Here is a 27,419-nt window from a genome sequence, read left to right as displayed (position 1 = left end):
TTTAAAAACCTTTCTCTTACTTGCACTTCAAGTCATAACATCTCTTGTGTATTTTGTTGCAGCTCCGAAAAGGCTTCCAGAATTTCCTCAGGCAAAAACACCTTTCCCTTTTGAGAAACCTGGGGGCGCCTTGGGTAATAACCGTGCCTTGAATCTGCTGTTCCGTTGTGGGTGGTGACTGCTTAATTCTGTAGGACACGTTTACGGGATCCTAGCTGTGCAAACCTCAATGAGCTGATGATTTCAGTCTGACTCAGCCAAACAGCTGGTTGACTTTTTTTTTCTCTGATTGAGTTTTCTACAAATTCAGTAACAATTATTAGTCTGTCCATTCCAGAGAGCCAATTTTGTTAGTTTTCTGTCCTCAGAAACATTAAGAGTATGACACCAAACTCTGGTCTCCATCTAGTCCCTGTTCAAATGCTCTCTGAATGCGTGTAGTGTATTGATTGCTTCTTGGTATATAATGATGTTTAGTTGGATCAATGTGTGTTTTTTTATTTCAGGCTACTGGTAGCCATTTAACAACACGGGCAATCTATTTCTGTCTCTCTATCCTCTCAAAAAAAAAAAAATTCTCAGTGAATTCCATTTCTTTTTTTGCTGTAGCTTCAAGTGAAAAGCCAGGGATTGTGCCTACAAGTAAAATATCTGAAGATTCCAAAATTCTACTGCCTCAAACTGGTAATTACTTTCTTTTTTTTTTTTTAATAGATTGGAGCAACAGTATTGAATAACTTCTCTTATTTTTATTTCTATAGGTTCTTTAATTGATTATCCATATATTTGTAGTAAATGGTAAAGCTATAATCTATTCTTGGTGCTTAGATTAATTTCATTTTTCTCAATACAAAAGCAAAATGTTTTTGCATTTGTTCTAAAGATCTGTGTTTTAATGTCTGGATATACAGTTAGAAGTCTGGCTAGAAGATGAACTGCAAGTTGACTCATTGAATTTCTAGAGATCTCTTTTGTGACATGAGAACAGTAACAAAAATAAGCTCTATGGTAGTCTTATTTAACAATATGAATTTACTATTTCCCTTGCAGGTAGGTATTTGCTTCTTTTCAATAAAATATTCAATGAACATTTGAGAGTTTACTACATGTAAGATATTATTACTGAGTCCTAAAATCTGTAAACATATTGTAATTTAGAGGAGAGACCACAGGTCTTAACACTAATTCTGGACCTTGGTTCCAGTTCTGGTTTTACTACCAACCACATATTTTAGCTATTTTTCTCTACTTTTCTGGATCTTAGTTCACTCTTTTGTAAACTGTAGCAATTGGCTTTTTTCTCCTGAGAATTCTTGTGTTCTAACACTAAAATTGATTGAGGGAAATAGCTTTCCTTTTCAAAAAATATATTTTTTTCCTCAAAAATTTTTACCTTTATATCTTTTCTTTGAAGTCTAGCAGTCAACCAAAGAAATTATTTAGCATGTGAGAATTGTAAGAAGACCTCATAAACCACTTTGTGTGATTACTTCCATGATTTTTGTTTCATTTATTTTTAACTTTGTGAACCTTCTGGTTGTGATTCTTTTAGCACCTATAACTAGCATGTAATGTAGTTAGACATTCATGTAATGACATTAAACACACCACCATTCTGTGTTATTCTTCAGAAAGGAGTTCAGCGTATGGCTGGTTTGAGGAAGGATGAGCATGGGCTCATGGACACATAGATCTTAGTCAAATTATCTTTCTCTGTTGAGCGTAATGGGTTCAGATCTTAGCAAAAGATACAAAGATGGCATCAAATGAACTCAGTGTGTCTGTTAGTCTCCCCTGGTTTTCTCAAGTGGGAAAACATCTGTAAGTTGGCTGTTGTTGTCAGCCAATCTAGAGAAGCCTTAAACTGGGTCTTTCTAAGCCTTAATTCTGGAGAAGGCAATGGCAACCCACTCCAGTACTCTTGCCTGGAAAATCCCATGGACAGAGAAGCCTGGTAGGTTGCAGTCCATGGGGTCACTAAGAGTCAGGCACGACTGAACGACTTCACTTTCACTTTTCACTTTCATGCATTGGAGAAGGAAATGGCAACCCACTCCAGTGTTCTTGCCTGGAGAATCCCAGGGACAGAGGAGCCTGGTGGGCTGCCGTCTATGGGGTCGCACAGAGTCGGACACGACTGAAGCGACTTAGCAGTAGCAAGCCTTAATTCCCCATGTCCTGCCCTTAAAATTCTACTGCAATTACTGACTGTTGGTGCAAGACTACCTTCAGAACCTGGGTCACTGAGTACAAAATCGGGTGGAGTTTCATACTCTACCACAGCACTGACTGTGGAACAAGGCTTATCTGTGGGCATGTGTGCTGGTTTATCTGCTCCATTATGGCAGAGCTTACCTGACCCCCCCCCCTCCCCCGCCTGCCACCCCAATCCCCCATCCTATACAAGCATCACATCTACCAAACCGAGGACTGTTAGGGCCCACTGAACTAATATACTACTTAGGTCCCTTTTATCTCTTAACTTTTAGGTTATAAACATAGGGACATAGATTTTCCTGGGCTTCTCTTGACCAGCTTCTAGATTTTTGGTGTCTATGATTATTTAAGAGCAAACTGACTAAAACCTCCAGGAAACCCCTTCTGTGATTTTAATGCCTAGGATATGAATTATATATAAAGCCTGAATTGAAGTGAGCTTTGGGGAATAGAGAGAATATGCTGGGAGGTGAAGATTGTGAAGTTACAAAAAGGATACAGATAGATGAGACTGGAAATCCCAATAAAAGAAAGGTTCCTTTAATTCTGGTTTTGCCCTGGTGGATTATGAATAGAGGCTAATGCAGCAGGAAGCAGTTTATTATTCAGCTGCCTCACTCCTGCCAGGTCCACCTTAGTGCCAGAGAACTTTCAAAAACCGTCAACTGCCAGCTGTGTCTAGATGAAGTGCTGGAGCTGGTCATGGGCTGTAAGGGTTCAGTAGATATGGTTGCAGGCATAAGAATCAGCCACAGAAACTCCCTAGTCTGCCCTTGGAATATTGAATGGTTATGTCTGGGCTACTTGGTGTGATGTTTGGACAGGCAGCATTGACATCACCAGGGAACTTGTTAGAAAGGCTGAGTCTTGGGCTCTACTTCAAATCTAATGAATCAAAATCTGCTGTTTAACAAGATCTCCAGGTGATTTGTAAAGTTGAAGAAGCACTACCTTTTCACTGTAGTCTGTAATATTTCACATGATGCAGATAAGAAGCATCAAATGTGGTCAATCACAGGACAGTGGGCCAGAGAAATCAATGTAAAGTTGATTTCTCAAAGTGGGTGGTTAAGTATTTCTTGTTTCTGCTAAGGCTTTTAACGCTCACATCTACCTCTTGTTTAGGTGTTCCGTGGGATATTCCTAACATGTTCCATTTCAGATTATAATATGTGTTACTTCTGATTTAAAAAGTTGATATATTCACACAATCCTTTCATTCATTTCAGCCTTTGTTTCTTCATTGATTTTGTGAATTTATACATGCACTGTTTCTATTTCCTGTTTAGTTTCAACATATATGATTATTGTATTTTCCAGTTACTCACATGGCTTACTAATGCAATTAGTTGAGAATTAAGAAGAGAGAGAGAGGCAGAGATAGTACTTGAATGCTGGTACATAAAAACATTTGTCTTGTTTTTAGTTGTTATTTCTTTTGAATAAATTACATATTTCAGCTGATATTAATCATATTATTACTGTGAAATGAACACATTTTATTTTCTATGTTGAAATACAATGCATCTGTGTTTACTCTGTCAGTTACCTTCAGCTATATTTGAACAAAGTTAAGTTTATTCACTTATTGTAACAATGAGATTGTAGGCCATGAGGAACTGTGGATCTCTTAGTAAGAGGATGTTGGGAAGGATGTCTTACGGGATTTAGTCTTGTGTTAGGTAATTCTGGGGAGGGTTTAAGGAAGTGAAGCTTTGCTCTGAACTTGATATTGGCTGAAAATGGGAGGAATCTGTGATAGAAAATTTTAATAATTCTTAACTATAAGGCAAGAAAAGAGGAGTGAGACTACAGTTGTGATTGATAAAGATATTAGCCAGGATGTGAGGACAGTAATTTTTGTGCCCTTACCTTTGTGTCCCACACAGTTACAGAATGGTCTTGTTTTTGCCTTGGTCCATCTTGGTCACCAGGTGGACTTGTCTGATACTGGTGTTCTCAGCTGTTGATGTCCAGTAGGCAAACACCACAGCCAAGCTGTGAGTGCCTGGCCAGCACTTGGATGCCAGAGGCTGCTTGTCTCTTCATCAACCATTAAACATTTATCAATTCCGTTTGTGAAATTCATTTTGCTTCAGAATTTGCTAGATTTGTTTTCCACATTTACTTCATACTCTGTATCAAATGATCCAAATGCATGCTCTCATAAAGATTTCGATATTACTTTTGGCTATAAAAACCTATATGGAAATTCTAACTTGCATGTTGAATATTGAAATCATTTCAATAGTTGATGGCAAGAGTGGGACAGGGTATTTGGAATTTGGACTGTCCTAGGAAATCTGAGAAGTGCAGTCATCAAACGTATTCTTCCCTACTTTTAGCCTATTGGCCCCAATGCTTCATTAGCACAGCATTTTGTGATCTCATTATTTGGAATTTTATTTTGTTTAAACCTCCTCTAAAATATGTTTAAGTAGGGTTGATTGATTTTGACTTCCTTGGCAAATCCAACTTTTCTTAAAATACAAAAAGGAAATTATAAAGATCTGCTCTTTCACTATATGCCAAAATGTAAAATTATGTATAAATTCTGTATTATAAAAAAGTTGGCTACATTTTAGAAATACTTAAGTGCTTGTAACAATCATTTAGAAAAGTCAATCTCTCTGATGATGCAATAGAATTGGTCTTATGTTCTATTGGAAAGTGGCCAGTTGACTATGATTTCTATTACTATAGAGTGAGTTCTGGAAAAGCTCTCAGTACCTTTACCCCTCGATGAGTTGTGGATCTGCATGGATGTGTACATGCTTGTTGGAGTACTTCTTCACTGGAATAATATGATTTTGTATTTGCGTAACAGTTTTATTTGTGTTTGTATTTGCCTAAGAGATTCAAAGGGTTGTACATACACCATCATATCAATCTTCCAGAAGTCCCTGGAAGCAAAGGGAATTTTGTTCAGTTGCTCAATCATGTCCGACTCTTTGCAACCACATGGACTGAAGCACACTAGGCTTCCCTGTCCTTCACCATCTCCTAGAGCTCACTCAAACTCATGTCCACTGAGTTGGTGATGCCATCCAACCGTCTTGTACTCTGTTGTCCCCTTCTCTTCCTGCCTTCAATCTTTCCCAGCATCAAGGTCTTTTCCAGTGAGTCAGCTCTTTGTATCAGGTGGCCAAAGTATTGGAGCTTCAGCTTCAGCATCAATCCTTCCAGTGAATATTCAGGACTGATTTCCTTTAGGACGGACTGGTGTGATCTCCTTGCAGTCCAAGGGACTCTCAAGAGTCTTCTCCAACACCACAGTTCAAAAGCATCAATTCTTCAGCACTCAGCCATCTTTATGGTCCAACATCACCATTTTCTTTTCATGTACTTTTCTTTCAATTTTTTGCATTTTATTGAAGTGTAGTTAATTTGCACTGTTGTTAGTTTCAAGTGTAGAGAAATTGATTCAGTTATACATACATATTCAGTTCTATATATGTAATATATATTCTTTTTCAGATTCTTTTCCACTATAGTTTACTGTAAGATACTGAGGGTAGTTCCCTGTGCTATACAGTAGATCTTTGTTGTTTACCTATTTTATATATGGTAGTGTGTATCTGTTAATCCTAAACTCCCAATTTAATTAATAGAAAGAAAAGAAGCAAGAGAGAATAGAAGTACACCAAATGATTCTTGGGTCTTCATTTCACTTGTGTAAAAACGTCTAAGGAGAATCAGTTCAGTCGCTCAGTTATGTTCAACTCTTTGTGGACACATGTCTAAGGAGAATAGACCCGGACATATGCAGTGTATTTTGAAGAGATCCTGCAACCCCATGGAAATAGCCTGACATCCTATTAACCCTATGGCACTGATGGTAGATATCACATGACCACACTGATCGGGTTGAATGGGAAGCCTGAATCAACTCCCAGCCCCTGCCTAGGGCAGAGAGTAAAATGACACCATGACCAATGCAATATGGTCATCAGAAGTGGGAGAGATAGAGATAGATACACAGACAGACAGACAGATAGATATCTTATCCTGCAGATGGAGTAGATGCATGATTTCTAAAGCCCATATATGGTTGGAGAAGGAGGATGGAAGTCAATGTTTTGTTTCTGGCTTGCTAATGCTCTCAGTGTTAAGCCTCCTTAATTTACTTGGTCATCCCCTTAAAAGACCATCATTTAGGACCAGGAGGGATTTGAAACCTTAATCAAATAAAGAAATGGCTTTTTTATATAACCCAAGATGACCTATTGTGTTTATTTGCATCCTTAGAAAATTCTCCTGCCTGTTCTTCCTCCAACATGTCCAGACAAACTGACTTTTCCTTTTAACTGTTCTGTAACTTATTACTAAGAGGACAGTTCCTTCTGGCCTAATTATTTCCCCTTGAGAAATAAACAATTATCTTTAGAGACTTCCCTTGACAGAACTGAGGATAGTCTACTTCAGTCTTCATTAGAATCCACTTTGGGAACTCCCTTTAGGAGTTTACTACTATTTTCAGTGTTTCGTTCTTTCAGTACATTATAGAGCTTTAGTAAATTGCTGGATGCAGTTAAGCTCTAAAAATTATTTAAAGACTTGAAAGCTGAAGCAATCAGCATGTTCGAGGCGTGGTATACTGGGTGGGAAGTTTGGGCCACAGGTGGTTTGCTCACAGTGGTTGAAGAGAGGCTGAACTCTATTTGCACCTTATTGTCTGCCTGTGAGGTGTTGATGAGCGTAAATCTGGCCCACCCAACTGGATTAAACCCTAGAGAAGAGAAAACATAGGAATAAATGGAGGTGTTGATGCTTTGTGATCAGGAAAATAAAATTTAAGTGTGGTGAATGGTTTATAGATTTACAGTGGCCTCTTAGAGATTTACAGCCAGAGTCATTGGTTTGGCTTCATGAGAATTTTCTTGTAGGCAATATTTTCACAAATTTAAAGGCCAGCTAGAAAGGTATTTTATTTTTCTAAGAAATGTAAGAGAGCTTTATGTCCTTATTTAAATGGTACTCAGAACTCTGCATGTGGGTCTTATAAATGCTTTTCTCATCCAGCTACGTATTGCTGGCCTGTTGTATTTTCCCGTGTCTTCATATATATGTTTAGGGTTCTGTTTCCATGGCAGGATATGACCACACAAACATATGAAAGGTAATTGTATAGTAGAGGAAGAGATTTGTGTGCACACATATGTATGCTCTAAAAATAATCTGTTCATTCATTCTCATGTATCCTTACTAAAAGCATAAACTACCCAACTGTTAAATTCATTGCTATTTGTTCATAGTAATGGAAATCTTGCAGATTAATTTCATTGAGTCTTCCTGTGTACAAGGCTCTGGAAGTACAACCTTGAAGTATGTAAAGAGTGTAACAAGCACAATTTCTGTCCTAATGAGGTCATGAGGCTTTTCATATACGAATTTATGTTTAAAAAGAAGTCTTTATATATATGCAATGGAATAGCACTCAGTCATAAAAAGAATGGAATAATGCCATTTGTGGCAACATAGATGAATCTGGAGATTATCATATTAAGTGAAGTAGATCAGACAGAGAAAGACAGATATATGATATCCTTGTATATGGACTATAAAAAATGATACAAATGAATTTATTTACAAAACATAAATAGACTCACAGAAATCAAAAAGAAACTAATGGTTACCAAAGGAGAAAGAAGGTGGGCCCATGCTAAATAGAATGAGAAATATGCAGAATCTGACCACTAACAAATGTCTTCACCCCAGTGAATCTCAATTTTAATATCTAGAAAATGGAGTTACTACCCCATTGACTATAACGTGGGTTAATGTCTACCTCACCTATTTCTCAAGGATATTAACAGAGTTAAACAAGCTGATACATGAGAAAGTGCTGTCAAACTATAAAGTACTATGCAAACTGTAAAGTACTATCCAGACATCATGATGGTAACGTTTACTAAATAGAAAAACTAAACTGTAGTTTTTGTGCAAATTTCCTCAGTATGACTGTTCTTCTTTGGAAATGTCTCCTAAAATTGCCATCTGATTTCATTTATGTATGTACTCTTTGAAGCTATGTGATTTAGAGCTGGCATGCTTCATTGTAAACAAATAGCACTAAGCTCACATCACCCTAGGGACTCAGTTCAGAGCAAGAAGGACTAGAGGCCAGTCTTTTAGTGATGGCTTCAATCTTACTGACAAGACCAGTAGCCCACAGCCCAAGCTCTAGCACCTACATCAACTGTCCTCCTTCAGCCAGCATTAAAATATGTCATGAAGTCTTAAAATTAATCAAAATTAACATCTTCTCTTTTGTCTTACCTCTTCTTTTAAAAGCCACTTATGATGTTTTCTCAAGCCCTACAACATCAGATGAGCCTGAGATATCAGAGCCCCACACAGGTACACCCAGCCTCTCAATTCTTTTTTTTCGGATGCCAGGTATTCTGACAATTTTTGCAGAGTGAAAAAATTTACTCTCTAGAGCTCCACAGGAGAAAGGTGGCAGTCTCTGTCAGGGAGATGAATTCTACCCACTTCTCCTACTGAACGATAATGTCTCCACGTCCTCCAGTAAATAAACTCTGCATATGTGGGACATGCAGAAAGATTAGCTTGCCTCTCAGGTGCACTAAATAATAGCCTAGTGCTCTCGTGATCAGAATCATTCTGAAAAGGTTTTAGAATTCGGAGTTTTCCCTGGAGTAGTGGTTCTCCTGTAGGGGGTGATTTTGCTCTTTTCCCACTGAGGAAATATTCAGCCATGGCTACAGGTATTTTTGGTTGTCACCAGTGGGGAAGGTGTTACTGACATCTAGTGGGTAGAGTCCACGGATGCTGCTAAACCCCTGCAATGTACACGAAAATCCCCACAATACAGAATTATCCAACCCTAAAGGGCAATAGTGCAAGGTGATAAATCCTGCTCTAGAGCAATCATGTCACTCATTTGTCTACAGAAGTTCAGTTAGGTCTAACTTTGATATTCACTTACTGCTCTACCTATAGTGAGTTTAATTCAGTCTGATGGTTTCTTTTAGCAAGTATTTTATTATACACTTACTAAATTAGGTGCTGCAGGAAATTCAAAGTAAATAACACTGGTCTCTGCCACACGAAGACATATGTCTGGTATTTTTTGGGGGTGTGTGTAGCCATATATGGGTACCATGATAAATACAGGCAAATAATTTTAAACAGCAGCAGAAATTTTTAAAAGATGAAACAATGTTATGAGCAGATTCAGCTAGCAATTAAAAAACAGAAGGAAGGAACCAGAAAAAACAGTTGAAAACAGTTGAATGTATGAAACACCATTTTATCATGGTTTCTAACGTTTGAAGTGTGTATGTTTTTAAACATGAGCTCATCTTCAACTCCTAATGAATCACTAGTTTTAAAATGTTGGTCAGCAATCTCTCAAGTGTTCTTGATATTTTCCCCCATTTGAGCATAATTTATTACTCAGGAATTTGTATTTTATTCCTGGGGCCTTCTACTGCTTTTATAAATGTTGACATTTATTCCAACAGCAACAAGCGACCTACTTCTGGACTCTGTCCCACCTAAAACTTCTAGAACTCTTGAACAGCCAAGGGCAACACTGGGTAATGTTTTTAACAGAAAAATTCTACTTTGTTTTCCGTCAAAAGAAAATCCATGTGAATGCCTTTCTTCCAAATGACCATTTCATTCCATCACATCTAATCATTTATTTCTTTCCTTTTTCTGAATATAATATATATTTTTCCCTACAATGCAGGCATCTTATGTTCCATTTGAGGCTCTCTCTCTCTCTCATTTTTGAACTGTAATGAATGATATTTTTTCCATCCTTTAAGGAATGAAAAGCTTTGAAAATTGCATGGACATCTTCATCATCATCCATCTCATATGTTTGTGGCCTATATCACCTCTCTTCCGTGCGCTCAGTCTGCCTGGAGTCAGCTACTGAACGATTTCATCCTGACCTTTTCCCCACTTTAAACTGTCATTTCATCCAGTAGCTTTCCAAGACAACGTGCATTTTTCATCCTTCATTATGTCCATTTAGCATGTGCTTTGTATCACCACCTAAAAGCATGTTGAAGCTCTTAAAATACCTCATTTTAACTGGAATTACGTGGTGGGATGGGGTGTTTGTGTTTTCAGCTCCGAGTGAAACACCATTTATTTCTCAAAAACTGGAAATCTTTACCAGTCCTGAAATGCAGCCTACAACACCTGGTAATTAATGACCTCTGTATAGTTATGTACTTTGAAAGAACAGATGAAGAGACAAAAAACAGAAGTCACGCTGGCCTTCTCAGAATATTTTCAGTAGTAAACATTTCCCTTCATTCTCTACGATGAAACTCTTCAAAGAACTGGGTTATCTGTAATTCTTAGTTTTCTGATAATTCTTGAAGAATTTCCATAATCCTGGTATCTATTTTTTAATTGGGGTAAAATTAATATATAACATTATGTTAGTTTCAGGTGTATGATGTAACAGTTCTGTCTTTGCATATATTATTTTGAAGGATGACTCCCTTTCTATAGTTCTTTCCAATTTAGAAACCAGACAATAGCAGCAAAATTATAGATGATAATTATTTTAAAATATGTTCCCTTCAATTAGCATATTAGATACCACTTGATCAGACTACTTTTCTCAAAATAGTCTAAGGAGCACCAAGTGGGCTCTACAATCCTGGATATGATGAAGAAAGATGAGTAAAAGAGAGTAAAATACCTTTCAGTCTATAATAGAAAATTACTGAAATAATGAAGTTCTTTAACTCCTGGTGACATTAGTAGGGAGCTATAGAATTAAAGAGTTCTGAATGTTCCATTCTCTAAATCTCAAATATCTGTGCTTCTCCCATGCTGTTGGATAAATCATCTTTTGAGTAATTAACTGTACCTTGTGTACTTAAATCCTTCAAGGGTCCTCCCTTTCCAGTACACTTAACTGAAAAATGTATCTTCTCATATAGACATTTAATTTCTTTTGGCTCAGTCAGTTCTTATTGAACACCTGTGCTGGGCATTCTAGGGATACAAAGAAATAGAAAGCAGTTCTTCCCCTCAAGAAGTTTGTAAGTTTACAGTTACAATCTCATTGACCCCTGGGAAATATCATTTACCAAAGCTATATTAAATCTTCTTTCAGCTCCCCTGCAAACTACATCTGTCCCTTCTACACCTAAACGACGCCTCAGGCCCAAAACACCAAGAACCAAAGCTGGTAAATAACTGTCTATTTAACCTTTCAGGATATTTAATTCCAAGTAGATAGTGTCCATGTACTTATTACAAAGAGAAAAGATTCTGTAGATGAAAGATGCTCTATAAAATTTGGAATTAACTGAAGATGAATAATTAAAGTAAAAAAAACAAAACCAAACATTTTCAGTAAGATTTTACTGAAAATTATGTGAATGATATTCTTTTTTTCTGGAAATAATCTTTTTAAATCAAAATAATACATAGAGGTTTTTTTTTAGGTACTTCAAGTCTTAGACTGAAAAAGAGGACTCTACTGCCCACCTTCTTCTACCCCTGAGACCCATTCTCCAATTCTTTAATATGTTTCTTTTGTATTTAACTCCACATTTCTAAGTAACAATGCTTACGCTGCTATTTCTTTTTATATCAGTTTTAGTGAATGATGTTTTTCACATGTGAATTTTGGTATAAACATAGAAACAATCATATATAGTGATTTATATGGTCACAATGATACATAAAGAGAAGGCAATGGCACCCCACTCCAGTACTCTTGCCTGGAAAATCCCATGGATGGAGGAGCCTGGTAGGCTGCAGTCCATGGGGTCGCTAAGAGTCGGACACGACTGAGTGACTTCACTTTCACTTTTCACTTTCATGCATTGGAGAAGGAAACGGCAACCCACTCCAGTGTTCTTGCCTGGAGAATCCCAGGAACGGGGAAGCCTGGTGAGCTGCGATCTATGGGGTCGCACAGAGTCGGACCAACTGAAGCGACTTAGCAACAGTAGCAGCAGCAATGATACATAATGTCATTTATTTTTCTGGCAGGCATCTATATTTAAGTGTTTATCAGGCTGACAGTTCCCATATTTGTTGCCTACTGTGTTTTCAGTTTTGCAGTAGGGCGATGGCTGAGATGCAGAGAATGTGACTCTGGCTATCCAATTGCTCATAATCTTAAAAAGATAATACATCATGAATGATGAGAGCAACATAAGATGATTTAACCTGCTTGTAAGACTGTCTTAGAGTAGAAGCTCAGAAAAGCAAAGTAAGAGTTGAGGATATAAACATCAGAATATGTGTCAGGTTTAGGCAGAGGAAAAGGAAAAGGGAACAGCATATACTATGGCACAGAGTTGGAGGTGGAGGTAATTGATCAATCTGGAGGTGCTAGTCTTCATTGTTAATGGGTACACCCAGACTCATGCTCAGTAACCAGGCTTTGATTACTCCATTGCTTATTCCAGTTTTTTTATAGCCTATACTATTATGACTGAATTTAAAAAACCTTCCCCCCAACTTTTACTCACTGCATACTTTGTAAACACTGACTAAATATGACAGGATTTTAAAAGGGTCATTCAGTTCCTCTTTGGAGGATTTTTTAAAATTGTTTCTAGAATATGTTAATTTTTTTTTCCCCTTTCCATCACCAGAAAGAACCACAAGTCCTGGAACAGTTACATCTAAAATTTCTAAAAGCCCTGAACCTAGACGGACAACAATGGGTAACGATGTGTCCTTAGTAGATGTGCCAGCTTTTATGTAATGTCTCAATCACTGTTCTAACTGGATCATTTCAACAGCACTCAATATCTCATAGAGTACATCAGCTCCATGACTTTCATAGTTTTGGATAGCTGGCACTGTGGTTGGTGGATGTGAACTCAGCATTTATACCTTGGAAAGCTGTAAAATCACTGATGCTTTTCCATCTTCTACACAATCATTGTTTTAATAGTTGTGTCTTATATACACTTCTCCATTTTGGGAGGTAAGGCCCTCAAGTTCAATTTCAAACTTCTTTTAGAAAAACAGCTTTCTGTTATGGTGTTAATAATATTTCTTTATGCCACAGATCACAACATTATACATATCAGTAAATATTACTTTTAAAACATTTCTTTTTTCGGGTGCTTAGAAACTTAGACATGGCTGAGAAATGTGAAATAAAGTGCAAAATCATTACGCTAATTTTTATTTTTTAATCCTGGGTTAAAATCATTGTCATACTTTGTATAGTAATGGTGACTGATGGCAATGCCTTTTTTCTTGAAATGCTTTTTCAAAAAGATGAAAATGTATTAGTATATTTTCATTAAATACTATTCTGTGAAATATTATTTTTTTAAGTTTATTTTCTAATGGAATATTTCCAAAATCATCCAAGATGATGGGTTTATAGCACTTGAAGTATAGGTTTTCCTTTTGTAGTTTTAGACACTGAAATGTCTAAATATTGATTTGATGATCATTTTGTTTCTTTATTTTTCCAGCTCCCAGTAAAACACAATTTATTTCTTTGAAACCTAAAGTCCCTCTCAGTCCAGAAGTGACAGACAGCAAACCTGGTAATTACCCTGAGCTTTGTGTTGATATTATTTCAAATGTAGGGTTGAAAAAATTTTTTATGCCACTCTTTGGAACAAAACTTTTGATTCACACTTTGGTATTTGATTCATCTTTCCATGGAAAGAGCAAAAATGTGATGAAATGATGTCATTAGAGCCAGCTCCTCTGATATTATCATAGCATCTCTTTGAGCTGTGTGGTGTTTGATTATGTGCATGACCATCACAGAGAAAGCACAGAAAGAGAGTGGACGGAATGATTGAGAACTCCTTTGTCTAGGACTGTGAAATAGTTTCCAATACCAAAGTTGCTTGGAGTTCAGATCAGCCGCCTTTCAGCTGAGAAGTGGAGAAGCCTTTCCATCCCCTCAGAACTCTGCCTTGTTTGGGGCCTTCTCAGCTCTCAGGGTGCATGACTAGTAAGGGTTGTAGTCTCCTAATGTTCCACGACTTCTTTCTAAACTGGGGCTGATTTCTGAACACTGACTTTTGTTTACTTCTCAGGAGACATTAATTTGCTGAAGAAAAGTAGGTGTTTTGTTTTGTTTTGTTTTCAGCAAGGGGTTATTCTATGTATATAATTAAAAACAGATAATTTCTTGCATAAGGATTGCAGGACATGTTAAATAATTAAATCTTTCTTTTTCTCTATCTATACAGAATCTATACAATAGTCTGAAATGTTGATTTATGAGAGTATAAGGGGAACTTTGTCACAACTCATTATTGTCATAAAAAATTTAATGCCTGAGCTTTGGGAAGAATATATTTCTCACTGTAATATGGATTTTTCATTAATGTGCATTTACAGAGTAGGATTATTAAAGCAAAAGATTGCTTAAGTGGGCATGATTTGTCTTTTTGCAAAGACATGGGTAAGGAAGGAAAATGGAACTGCTCAGAAAGAGAACTCTCATGACTCCTTTAAAAGTGGCAGAGAGATTTCCAGGTATTGTAGGCATCAGAATGAAAGAAATTAGGGATTAGGCAAAGGGAGTATGGTTGATGCCATGACCATGAGTGAGGTTTCTAAGTCCGAGAAATTGAATGAAGTACTCTCACTAAAAGAGGTTGTTAGGAAAAAGAAGCATAGCTAATAAACCCAAGAACTCTAGTGGTTTAACTCAAAGAACTCTGACAGCTGAGAGAAGGGTTTCCTGTACATTTATTTAAAAATTATGCCCAGAGGACTTTGGAATAAGGTAGTAACTGTTACATTTAGGCTGTATTTTGAATAGGGTCCTCTCACCAGGTAGACCAAGAAATATTACATTATGTTTGGGTCACCAGCTTTAAATATTTCTCTAATTATTTATGTTGTTACAAGATAAAATTTGAAAACATTGAAAAAATGTCTCCAAATGTTAATTATTTGCTCATGTTAAGTTACATTATCAATGTTAGTGGTTTCTGGAAATAAAAGCATTTCTGAGAGGAAATTCATTAATTCAAATTAGGGTGGGAGAGTGTTCTTATCACTCTAACGTATTTGAAAAAAAGATTTAATTTGACATTTCCTTTTAAAAATGTGAGAAATTATTTGGAAGCTAGCGGGTTTATATTGCTTTGATTTCTACCTTCTAATCACCTAAGAATATTCACTCTTTTCCCCTAACAGCAAGTATCATTACTTCATAATCTATGCCTAAAGTTAAACCAGCTCAAGTTGACTTTGAGTGGCCTGAGGCAACACAGAGTAATGACTAGTTCTCCATAAACCATGGTTTGGGTGTTAGTATTTTTAAATGTATTCATTTTATGGCAACCAACATTATAGCTCTGTTAAAGATTTCTTTTGTAGCCAAGGTTCAGGAGAGCAAATAAGCCACCAAAAGCTTTTTGATTTGAGCCACTCCTTGACTTTCCCAGTCCTCTCCTCACATGCATATTTTTCCTTTTTCACTTTCCATGAAGGCTGCTTTTCCTTTGGCTTTCCCCTGTGGTTAAGCTAATGAGTAAAAACCCACATTGGTTTTGGCTTGGAAGCCAAATCCAACGCTTTCTTAAAAATCTCAGCCATCTACTATGTCCCAGCTTGTCTGCCTCATCCAATAAGAATTCTTTCCTTCATAGTTAATCATTAAGATTGTAATGACATTTGGCTCTTCAAGCTTTTAAAGATCTGAAGAAAGGGAGAGACCTCCAATCATGGGTGTTTATTGTACTCAGTTCTGACATGGCGGATGGAACAGTAAATGGTACTCTAGCCGCAAATCCATCAGTGACTTTTTGTTTGTTTCATGCTGAGCTGATTGGTGTGGTTATTTGTGTGTCACTCAGCTTTTTTATGGAACATTTTTTGTATCTTTATCCATAACACATTAAGGCTGAGATAGAGGAAATCTTATCAGAAGATAGATTTCTTAATAACCACTGACTATAATATTTTCTTATGCAGGTGAATTGGAAACTTAGTTGATAGGATGCCATACCTATTTGGCCTCGGTCTCAGGAACTGAAAAATGCTGATTTTTCTTTATAAAATTAAAACAGCAGCATTCTTTCATCTTTGTGAAATCTAAAGCTGTTAAAAGTAGCAAATCTTACTTTTTCATACTTTTAGAAGGCAACTTTGTGGAAATTAAAACATTAATTATAACCTTGAAGTTTCAAGAGAATTTTTGGTGTTGCTATTTTCAGATGTGGATGTTTTGTGATATTTATCATATTTGATTACTGATATTAACTAATTATTTTCCCTTTTTCCTGTAGAATCTGAGGCATTCAACTGCCACTGCCCCCCTCCTCCCTGCACACACATACTTTTTACTTTGCTTAGTCTACTTCTGTCTGATACATTACTACAGCTTTGCCATTCATCTGTTATACTCTATTTCTGACAAGTTCATGAGAAATCAGAATTCTTTTTTTGGCCACAGACATTCTGATGAATGATGCTACATTTCAGTAACACCTTGTGCTATTATGCCTTGCTTTCAGATAAGTGAATATTCTCTATCCAAATTGTTTATTATTATATTTTCCTTTTTAGTCGCTAAAACATCACTACTTGCTTCTGCCAAACTTCCCATACCCTGTAGTCCAGAAATATCAGAGATAATTCCCGGTAAATGTAATTTAAGAAATATCTAAGTACACAGTGATTTTAAGTTCTGTTCAGTTGGTCAGTAGGGACTAGATTAATTAATTTCTTTCTGTAAGAATAAAAATGTCAAAGAATCTTTACTTTGTTTTCTACTTCAAAAATTGATTTCCTTTTTATTTTCTTCTTGAAAGAAATCAACTCTTTTTGTGCTATAGAATAGGAAAGCTGTTGGATCATCTTCTTAAAAAAAAAAAATAGTCTTTGTACCAAACTATATTCAGCATTTCAGTTCAGTTCAGTCGCTGGAACTGAACTGTGTTGTGTCTGACTCTTTGCGACTCCATGGACTGTGGCATGCCAGGCCTCCCTGTCCATCACCAATTCCTGGAGCTTACTCAAACTCATGTCCATTGAGTCAGTGATGCCATCCAACCGTCTCATCCTCTGTTATCCCCTTCTTCTCCCACCTTCAATCTTTCCCAGCATCAGGGTCTTTCCAAATGAGTCAGTTTTTTGCTTCAGGTGGCCGAAATATTGTAGTTTCAGCTTCAGCATCAGTCCTTCCAATGAATATTCAGGACTGATTTTCTTTAGGATGGACTGGTTGGATCTCCTTGCAGTCCCAGGAACTCTCGTCTTCTCCAACACCACAGTTCAAAAGTATTTCTTCAGCGCTCAGCTTTCTTTATATTCAGCATTTACTTACTGCCAATCTGAATGGCCTTGGAGAGTTTATCTGTCAGAATATTTAGATAATATTTTTAATGAATTTATTCAGCATTTCATGAAATGTGGAGACTACTTTCTAACTTCTGCTGATTTGCTAATTTAAATGGAATAAGTTTCATGTGTAAATCAATTTGTTCACCAGCAATAAGTAGTAGTAGATATAATGAATACCATATGAACACCTGTGGCCCTTTTTAGACTGTAAGTTCAATTCCTGTTTTTGTGTGTGTGTGTGTGTGTGTGAACCAATATCAGCTCCAGTCAGGCTGAAAGTGATCCAAAACTAACAGAGCTCAGACATGGTTACAGGTCTGATGGATCTGTTGCCATTTCCCATCTGACTGTCCTGAAGAAAATAAAACAGCAGGTGAATGACCTCTGAAAGGCTACACTGACCTCCTTTTAAAGTAATATTTCCTCAGGCACTAGGAGCTATAGTGGGGAAAATAGCTAAAGATCAACAAGAAAAATTAGAATTCTCAATTCTTTCTTCTGTTGTAGTTTGTGTAGAGGCTGTGGGGTGATGGAGTTTTATTTTGTAAGCCAATAGAACCTGATGGCTTTCCACTGAGAGGACACTTGTTATGGTAAAGGACCTTTCATTTCTACCTTAGATGGTGCTGTCAGCATCTCCCTAGATAATACTTGCTTTTATTGCAGCCCCAGAACCTGAGATTTTCCCACCATCACAGCCACCAATAGGTAATGAAGTTTCCTCTAGTGAGTGAAAAAGAATTCACTTACTTTCACTTACTATGTCCAAGTTCGTCTTTAGCTTTGGATTTTTTAAAAAAATTATTTCTTGATTGTCCTTCAGATCTTGCTTTCAGCTGTTTCTGCCAGAAGATAAGCTCTCTGCTGCCTTGACTAAGTGGAAGCTCTGAGACAGTCATACTGATTTTGATTTGCCACATTCCTTTTTGTTCCTTCTTATATCTGTGTCCTGAGCTTGTTTTAACCTCATTATTCCCCACAGAGGACCATGGCTTCCCCAGGACATATTTATGCTTTCATTTTTAGAGTTTTTTTTTTTTTTTTTTTTGCTTTCAAAACTCTAACATTTGTAGATTTTCTTTAAAAGCATTATGGTCTTTTCAGCTCTCAATATCCTGATATTTCTTAGGAAATTTATTAAGTAAAAGAAAAAGAAAAACTCACCCTCAATCTTTATAGCTTTTTTTCTTCAAGAGAGCAAAACTGTTCTGCTGGTGCCTTCTTACCGAATTACCCACATTTTCCTTCATAATATGAGCTGTTGGTTACTTTATTGCATTCACATCTTCCAAATGAGAGTCATGCTTTTTTTTTTTCCACTTTCTCTTTCCAAACTTAAATGACCAGCTGCATTTTTGTTCATTTTGTCTAAAAACATAGTAATCTATTTACATAGAAAAGCAATTTCTTACATGAATAAAAGTTTCACCATTTATGTTTGCTCAACTTAGTACTTAAAAATTAAGCATTTTTCATATTTTAATAAAGTTCATCATTTTTCCTTGGATTTTGATTCCTTCTTGGTCATTTTTCATGCAGTCTTAGAACCTGGAATGCTAGAAACTAAATCTTCAACAACATTAGGTAATGCAGTGAGTGACCTACCTTTGTTTCCTCTCTTCCTGACTGCTGGCATCTTTATTAAGCAGGCTCACAGTAATGGATTTGTTCATTAATGTTCATTTGTGTGTGACAGTTCCCTATTCTTTGGGAAGGAAATTTTAATTCTTGTAGTTCAAAAACTGTATCTTGTTCTTAAAAACTTGCCTAACTTGAAATAATTTTGAATTCAAATCCATTTTACACATGTTACTGATTTGCAGATTTTTAAGTGCTAAGTGAAAAATTTTGTTTTGAATCTTAGGCCAAATAAATTTTAGTTTTTATCCCTAGCAGCTTCCATTAATAAAAGTAACTTTTCTCATATTCCTGTTGAACATAATATATCTTCAAAAATTTTACGAGACTGTCTTCTCCAAGCTGTATAAAGTTCTTAGTTTTTCAAGTCAAAAGAGAAAAATAGAGAGCTCCCTTGAAGAGTTATTTATTAATATTTGGCAAAAAAAAAAAAAAAAGAAATCCCACAACTCCATTTTTCAAGAGCTCATTCAACTAGATAAGTAATGAAAAACAGAAGGATACATGTCTGCAATAAATCAGAGGGCTTAAATATGCTTCTAAGATGCACATAGTATTGATGGTCAGTTTGTAGGGTCACTGTTCATATATTAACCAGCTGATTTTCTTTCTTCAGCTCCACCAAAGACCAAACGGCCAGGTCGTCGTCCCCGCCCTAAAACCACACCTAGTCCAGATGTGCCCAAGTCCAAACCTGGTAAATGTGCCATTCAGGGTTCCAGTTAACACAAAAAATGGAATATGGTGGTTTCTGACATAGTAGCTGCTGCTGCTGCTGCTGCTAAGTCGCTTCAGTCGTGTCCGACTCTGTGCGACCCCATAGATGGCAGCCCACCAGGCTCCCCCGTCTCTGGGATTCTCTAGGCAAGAACACTGGAGTGGGTTGCCATTTCCTTCTCCAATGCGTGAAAGTGAAAAGGGAAAGTGAAGTTGCTCAGTCGTGTCCGACTCTTAGTGACCCCATGGACTGCAGCGCACCAGGCTCCTCCATCCATGGGATTTTCCAGGCAAGAGTACGGGAGTGGGGTGCCATTGACAAAGTAGCTACCTATACCTAAATGGAGAAGGGAATGGCAGCCCATCCCAGTATTCTTGCCTGGAAAATTCCATGGACAGAGGAGCCTGGCAGGCTATATAGTCCATGGAATATAGTCCAGGCTATGAAGTCCATGGGGTCGCAAGTCAGATATGACTGAGCAACTGTCATTCACTCACCACCTAAATAGCTGGGCTGCAGGAATCAGTGTAGTTTATATTTAAGCATCTGTGCTTTCTACATTCACATTTTATGAATACATTTATATTTTTATTTGTAGTTATTGAGTATACAGAGCAATAAGTTGGGCTTCTAAGTGGATCATTAAAGTAGGGCATCAGAAAAATATTGTACGAGATGTATATTCACGGCGGATGAGGTGTGGGAAAGCAATAGGGAGAAGAGAGGCAAATGGGAGAAATAGAAAGGAAAATTACACTTAGAAAAAGTACACAGTTTAAGTAAAGATGGAAGAGTCATGTTTCCTTCTCAAGATGCCGCTTCTTAACATAATGAGTATTTTCGGTTTTTTGCCTCTGTAGCTCTGGAACCTGCAACGGTACCACTGGAACCCTTGGTGCCCACGATCGGTAATTTTGCTCTCCCCCAATTCCTTTCCCGGGTTGTTGCTTTTCTTTTCCTGCTCTCCACCCAGGCATGACTGAAGTTCTACACTGTGTCACAGTTTTGCTCCATGCGTTCCCTCCCCTTTCCTATTTGGGTCTGAAGAGCCTGAAGATAGGAGACTTCTAAAAGAATTCTGTGTGCTTTTTCAGGGAAGGTCTGTGGTTTTGGTCACAACTTCCTGGTTTCCCACAAACCCTCTGTCCTTCCATCATGTGTCCTTGAGTCGAGAAAACCATCTGCTCTTTCTCAGGGACTTCTGTGCTCATCCTGGACTTGACAAGTGGCAATGTTTTATTCCAGTGTTGTGATTACCATTTCATTGCTTTATTCATTCAACTTGTAAGACTTTATCCCTTTCAGAAAGCTGCATGAAAAAAAATGGCTTCTTCAGCTTTTCTATTTCTTTGAAGAATTTCTTTAGTATGTTTTGGTAACCAAAGACACATGCATTTTTCTTGGTCTCGGGTCCAAGATAAAAGAGTATAGTCTTTATAACTTGAGAATATTAGAAGTCTCAAGTTGATTGTACTGTTTTCAGTCCTAATGTTGTTTGATTATAATTATTATAATTTCTCAGCATTCACAATAAATTTGTCACTGACTTACTTTAGAAAATTCCAGAAGTAACCATGTAACACTGTGTATAATTTCAAGTATTTATGGATTATTTTCCTGGTTTCCTACTAAGCAAGTTTCAAATTTCTACCTTACTGTTTTTATACTGAAAAAAAAAAAAACTATCAATTAAGAAACATAACTATTATACTTGTCATTTTAAAAATTACTTATACAAAAAAAGTAATTGTAGTTCTCCTTACTTTTGCTGAAAGACATATTTTGAACATTTCCTGAAGACTTTTTGGTTTCAGAAGAATTAGTAAGAATGGACACATTTCTCACCCTTTCCACCCCAGGAATTAATTTTGTTGTATAGTCACTAAATTTATATAATCTCTTTGCTCGAGCATGTGTCCTTAATTATGACACTTACAGCCATAACCATTATGCTAATTTTTAATACCTTTCTCTTAAGCATCGAAATGACCCCAAAGGCCTAAAACTACACGTAGACCAGATGTACCAGCCTGGGTAATCCCTACTTTCAGTATTAGGAAAGCAGTGTGTAAGTAACACTGATCACATTCACAGCTCTGCCATGACTCTAATTATAGCCCTTTTCTCTTCAGATTCAAAACCAGCAAAGCAATTACTTTCTAAACCCACAGCAAAACCAGATACGCCACCACCTACATCCGGTAAACATAATTTCCAATGCTTTGACTTAAGATGCTTTCTCTTTGGGGATGTTGCTGAGAATGCTTACAATTTGTCATGTTGTAAAGCATAGAAACCTAAATACAATGATTTCTTTGTTCATTCTTCTCAAAGTAGCCACACTGATGTGGCTACTTTGTTCATTTCATATGTTAAATGAACAACTCAGTGTTTGGGAAATTAGTAAATTTTATAACAGATTGTCTGGGCTTTCCCAGTGGCTCAGTGGTAAAGAATCCACTTGCCAAGCAAGAGACTTGGGTTCAATCCCTGGGTTGGGAAGATCCCCTGGAAAAGGAAATGCCAACCCACTCCAGTATTCTTGCCTGGGAAATCCTCCGGACAGAGGAGCCTGGCAGGCTACAGTCTATGAGGTTGCAAAAGAATAGGACTCTATGACTTAGTGACTAAACAACAGACAAAATTTTACATCTGATTATCTAACAGATTCCATTTTTCTTAAAGCATTTTCAGGCTTTCTCAGTTTGTGTTTGTAACGAAAGCTTGTTTTTCTTTATGTGGAACATTTTCAGAGCCATTTCAGCAGCAACCACTAGGGAGGCTGATCTTGTGTTCCTCCTTTACAGTCACATGGAGACTGACTTTCTCTAAAATACCTTACATTTTAAATGGTACCTGTTAATTGATTTTCTACCAAATAAAAAGATACTATGTAACAGTTCTGAAAATTCAATTGTTTTTCAATTGAAGTTTTCCCCTAAGATTCCAGTTAGTACAAAATTCTAACTTACTAAGAGAGCATCTCTCATAATAAATAAGTCCATCAAGAAGGCAACTTATATCAACTTAGAATAAACCAGATTCTGTATCCTATGAGTTAAGCATCAGTGAGAACCTAAAAGTCTAGCCTTCCTTGCTTTTGTTACTTATCTCTGTTTATTTTTTTATGGTGCAGTTTTTGAGCCTGTTACATCTGAGACCGAAGCGCCAGCCACAAGCATAGGTAACGATGGGTGTCTTCCCTTTTGGTCATTGTTTCTCTGAACTCACCCCTCTCATCTCTGTCACTGTCTGTAATGTCCTGTGTAAACAGTGGTCATTCATCCACATTTTCATTCATTCCCTAAAATTGTTTGCTATTTTCAACAGGAACCTTTTTCATATCATTAGGCATTCTTACATCTGCAGCTCAGCTTGTTACACCTGAATGTGAATTGTGCTTTGATCACCTTCAGAGATAGATTTCTTGCAGCACTTGATGTTGGCAAGAGTCACAGATGCTCTCTCTGTGCATCCTTCAAACCAGGACGTTGTTGAAATCTCTGCTTTTATATGTGTATAATTTATGATGTGGGAGAGAAGCAATGAAAAAGCTGATTGGGGCTTGAAAAAGAATACGTAATCACCTCTTTCTTGCAGAAGTCCTTTCTTTTGTGATTTCATACTGTTCCATTGTAACCGGACCTTTCTCTTGATAAATTCATCTTGTGGTGTTGAATTCCAAACAAAACAGGAATTTTCCTTTTTTGTTTGAGGGCACTCAGCTTTGAATATTGTTTTGCCCTGTAGTCCTCCCTTTCATTCACTTCTGGATACCATGTTTTCCATTAGTTCAGAAAATGTTTTCAGATGTGGCTTAAGATTACTCTATGCTGTGTTACAGAGAATTGGTGATAAGACATTTTTGATTTTACATTTAATTTTCTGGACTTAATTTAAAATAGAGACACTAATTTAAAACCAAGGAGTCATAAATCTAAATTTTATTTTGATGCATAATTCAATCATTACAGAATACTATAGAATTATAGGAATCCTATTTATTCAGACAAAAAGTTATTACTTTCCAGAATTTTTTATTAATCATCTCTGTTCCTCACTTGAATAGTTATCTCCCAAGTATCCATTTGAAATAAAAGGATAAATAAGGACAAGTTGCAGGAAGAGTATCACCTTTATTGTGGAGAAAAGGCATAAGCTTATCTTTTGCCTATGTGTCACAGATACCCAATAAACAGACTGATTAAGAACATTTTAAATTCTCACTGCTGAAACTATTTATCAAAAAAAATTTAGTAATGGTGGTGAAAACTGTCAATTACTAACACAAGTTTTCATAATGATTTTTAAGAGTAATTTAAAAATACGTAATTCAATTTAAAATTTTAAAATAAGTAAAAATTTTGTATCGGACAAAAGATTTTTTGGAGTCAAGTTTCCAGTATAACTGTAATCATATAATTAAACCCCCCACGAAAAAACACTTTTCATTGGCCTCATAGAGAAGCAAAGTGTAAAGGGGTGCAGCTATTTGTGAGATAAATGGGTACGAGAGTTCAGCTAGTTATTACAGAAAAAGTGCTGTTTTTCATAAATTATTTTTCAACATTATAGGATTAAAAGGATTCATTTTCAAGATAATTTTCTTTCTTTTCCCACATTTCTTAAATCTCCATTGTTTATTGAATTGCTTTTGGTCAGTTCCTGCCACAGACATTGAACCTGTAACTCTGAGAACTGAGGCTCCTCGGACAACATTAGGTAATGACCTTTTGTATCTTTTAAGCAAGAACATTTTCTGCTCATTGTCCACTCTATTCCATTATCATCTTGGTCAAAGGGTTTTCTCTTTTACAAGATTCTTTCATCATCCTTTTTTGTCACTCAACTATATTCTTCATTTTGAATGTATTGAAGATGTTTAAAATAGGTCACTTGGTTAGAATATAAGTCTGTATGAAGCTATCATCCATATTATCCAGCTTTCCCAAAACTTTACAGAGCCTGTGGTTCTGCTGGATTCCAGATAAAGTTAGGAGTCTCTTCCCTATAAACAGGGCTTCCCAGGTGGCTCAGTGGTAAAGAATTTGCTTGCCAATGCAGCAGATGCAGGATACACAGGTTCAATCCCTGAGTCGGGAAGATCCCCTGGAGAAGGAAATGGCACCCACTCCAGTATTCTTGCCTGGACAGAGGAGCCTGGCAGGCTTCAGTCCATGGTGTCACAAAGAGTCGAACATGACTGAGCATGCATGCCTTATAAACATCAGATGTAATTCTATGGCCAGCAACGGAAAGTTGTTTTAAGATATGGTATATATGCCTAAACCAAGTAATTTCTAAGTATAATCCAAATTGATTTCTAAACCAACTAATTTCTAAATATAACACAAAGCAGGAGAGTCTGGGCCCCTCTGTAATGTGATATAGAAAGTTATACTTCTGATTTCCCTTGGATCAGGGTCCTTTTTGAAAATTTGGTACCAGCAATAATAGTAAAGTTTTCAGATAATTAAAATAAGGTTATATGTTCTTTCTCAAAAGAACTGTCAGCAGACACCCCCACACATTTTTTTGTGTGTAGATGAAAAAATTTCAAACCAGAGAGACAAATTTCTCAAGACTCAAGAAAATCTAGCACAATTTTAGAAAACCTACAGCCATGAATAATCCTTTGTCTCTGCAGTCATAAGACACCATTAACCAGTTTCTTTTCTTCAGCTCCAAAAACATCACAAAGAACAAGAACACGTCGCCCACGTCCACGTCCCAAACATAAAACCACACCAAGACCCGAGACACCTCAGACCAAACTAGGTAAATATGTGGTTCCTGGTGCCTACAGACCCCTGTTAGGTGTGATACTGTGGTAGGAGTGTAATTACTCGCCGCCTAGTAACCCTGTGATCCTTCAGGATGGTGTCCAAGTTACAAATGTTCTAGTCAGAATGAGTCACTTCCTCATGCTTCTTAGGACCTTCTTGGTACCTTGTATTTTATTTGTTTCTCTCGCCATTCGATTACATTTTCTCTTTGACTCTGGCTCAGCAAACACTTACCTAGTTGAGTATCTAATCTATTTAGTCCAGTTCATCTCTTATTTGATGAACCGCCGCATTAGTATTGTGAGGAATAGTTTAGAAAAAACAAATGACTTGGCTTCATTGAGTGAGGATGCTGCTCTTGTGTGAAATCGTTCATAAATGGGTAGAAAGGAATATGGGCAAAGCAACTTACTCACTGAGTTTTACCAACTGTTAGACACAGTTTATTCTTGGAGAAGTGAAAGATCCAAGGCTGATGAGTGTAATGTGGACCTTGAAATGTGTATAGTTTGTAGATTTGTTGGAGGAATGAGGAGGAATACCATAAACAGAAGAAAGAAGGTACCATATTTGTGAGTGACAACAGAAAGATAGGACTTAAATGAGAACTTGATTGTGAGAAAGGAGGAAAGCAATGTTTACTTGGCTGCTGCTCAGAAATTGTGGACAGCGATGCTACTTTTTAGTGGGTCCATGAAGAGGACCTTGAATGCCTGACTTCAGTGACTGGATTTGAGCTACTTAACCGCAGGATACTCTCCTCTCCTCCCCGGGTCAGCTCTTTTCTGTCCTGATAGCAGAGAGATGCATTGACATGTTTTTCGGACTGAATGAACCTCTGTATCTTGCTCTTTTATAGGCCTTTGTTTGGACGGAGGTCTTGGCCTTTTTCCAAAGTGGACTCTCAACAAAAAAGAGCCTTGCCTATTTTGATTATTCATTACCAATATATCAACAATTGCATCTATCATGACATAGATTCTAATTGTTTGTTTTCCAATATATAGTGTTTAAAATTATACTTTCACATTATTTTCTCATAATTGTTAACCATAATGTTATTAGACAGATACCTAAAGATTTCTCTGAGCAGAGTCTTCTACTGTATTATAAGGTAATATAAAAGCAACACTTGTAGGTAACTATATGGAGATTTTATAACATCATGTACCTTTGTACCCTCACCTCAGAACTTTAAAAATTTTGCTTTCTGGCAGTAGAACCAATGCTACTCTGGTAAAATTCATTTTCAAGAGACCTTGGTGACTTTTCTTACGCGTTTAACATTTCTTTTATTATTATTATTTTGATCATTTCTAGCTACAGACTTTGAACCTATTACTCCTGGGACATCTTTAGGTAATGATCCTTTATACCCTTCAGGATGTGTTTTCTTTATTCGTTTTCATACTTATCTGTGGTGCTATAGAGATGATGATGTCATAATTTGTTGTCATCTTATTACTGTATTCATCTTAAAATAGAAAAGGCCTTCTTTTTAACATTAATGTGTATAAACTTTGAGACAGCTATTGACTCCATCTCCCAGCTTGTAATTGCATCACATCAATCTGAGTCTCTGTTTACACTGTGCTGTTTGTTAGAACTGGGGTCCAAATGTGATTTTCCATGTATCCTTTATTTAGACCACCAACAGAGTGTCAATTATTATACCTTGAAGTTTCTTTGAGCATTTTACTTTCTATAGTTCAAGATTTACATGATTTTTGTTTTATTTTACTAATGTTTCATCTAATTTTGTGTCA

General features: G+C 36.8%; 1 protein-coding gene across 20 annotated transcripts in view; it reads left to right on the top strand.

Annotated features, from left to right (window-relative positions):
- Positions 1–27,419, top strand: part of ABI3BP (ABI family member 3 binding protein) — a 293,162-nt gene that overhangs the window by 150,438 nt on the left and 115,305 nt on the right. For 15 of the 20 annotated variants that reach the window (XM_027560481.1, XM_027560135.1, XM_027560832.1 and 12 more), the window contains 15 exons: positions 63–134; positions 610–684; positions 8,512–8,577; positions 9,708–9,782; positions 10,327–10,401; positions 11,330–11,404; positions 12,828–12,899; positions 13,668–13,742; positions 19,766–19,846; positions 20,728–20,775; positions 22,000–22,068; positions 23,004–23,051; positions 24,530–24,589; positions 25,550–25,645; positions 26,974–27,012. In XM_027560481.1, coding sequence (XP_027416282.1) covers positions 63–134; positions 610–684; positions 8,512–8,577; positions 9,708–9,782; positions 10,327–10,401; positions 11,330–11,404; positions 12,828–12,899; positions 13,668–13,742; positions 19,766–19,846; positions 20,728–20,775; positions 22,000–22,068; positions 23,004–23,051; positions 24,530–24,589; positions 25,550–25,645; positions 26,974–27,012 — 1,026 coding nt within the window. The remainder of the gene's footprint in view (positions 1–62; positions 135–609; positions 685–8,511; positions 8,578–9,707; positions 9,783–10,326; positions 10,402–11,329; positions 11,405–12,827; positions 12,900–13,667; positions 13,743–19,765; positions 19,847–20,727; positions 20,776–21,999; positions 22,069–23,003; positions 23,052–24,529; positions 24,590–25,549; positions 25,646–26,973; positions 27,013–27,419) is intronic. The other 5 variants (XM_027559801.1, XM_027560053.1, XM_027559888.1 and 2 more) reach the window with 5 other exon arrangements.

The sequence above is a fragment of the Bos indicus x Bos taurus genome, chromosome 1, assembly GCF_003369695.1.
Source record: "Bos indicus x Bos taurus breed Angus x Brahman F1 hybrid chromosome 1, Bos_hybrid_MaternalHap_v2.0, whole genome shotgun sequence".
NCBI lineage: Eukaryota > Metazoa > Chordata > Mammalia > Artiodactyla > Bovidae > Bos > Bos indicus x Bos taurus.
This window is presented reverse-complemented; position numbering and strand designations above follow the sequence as displayed.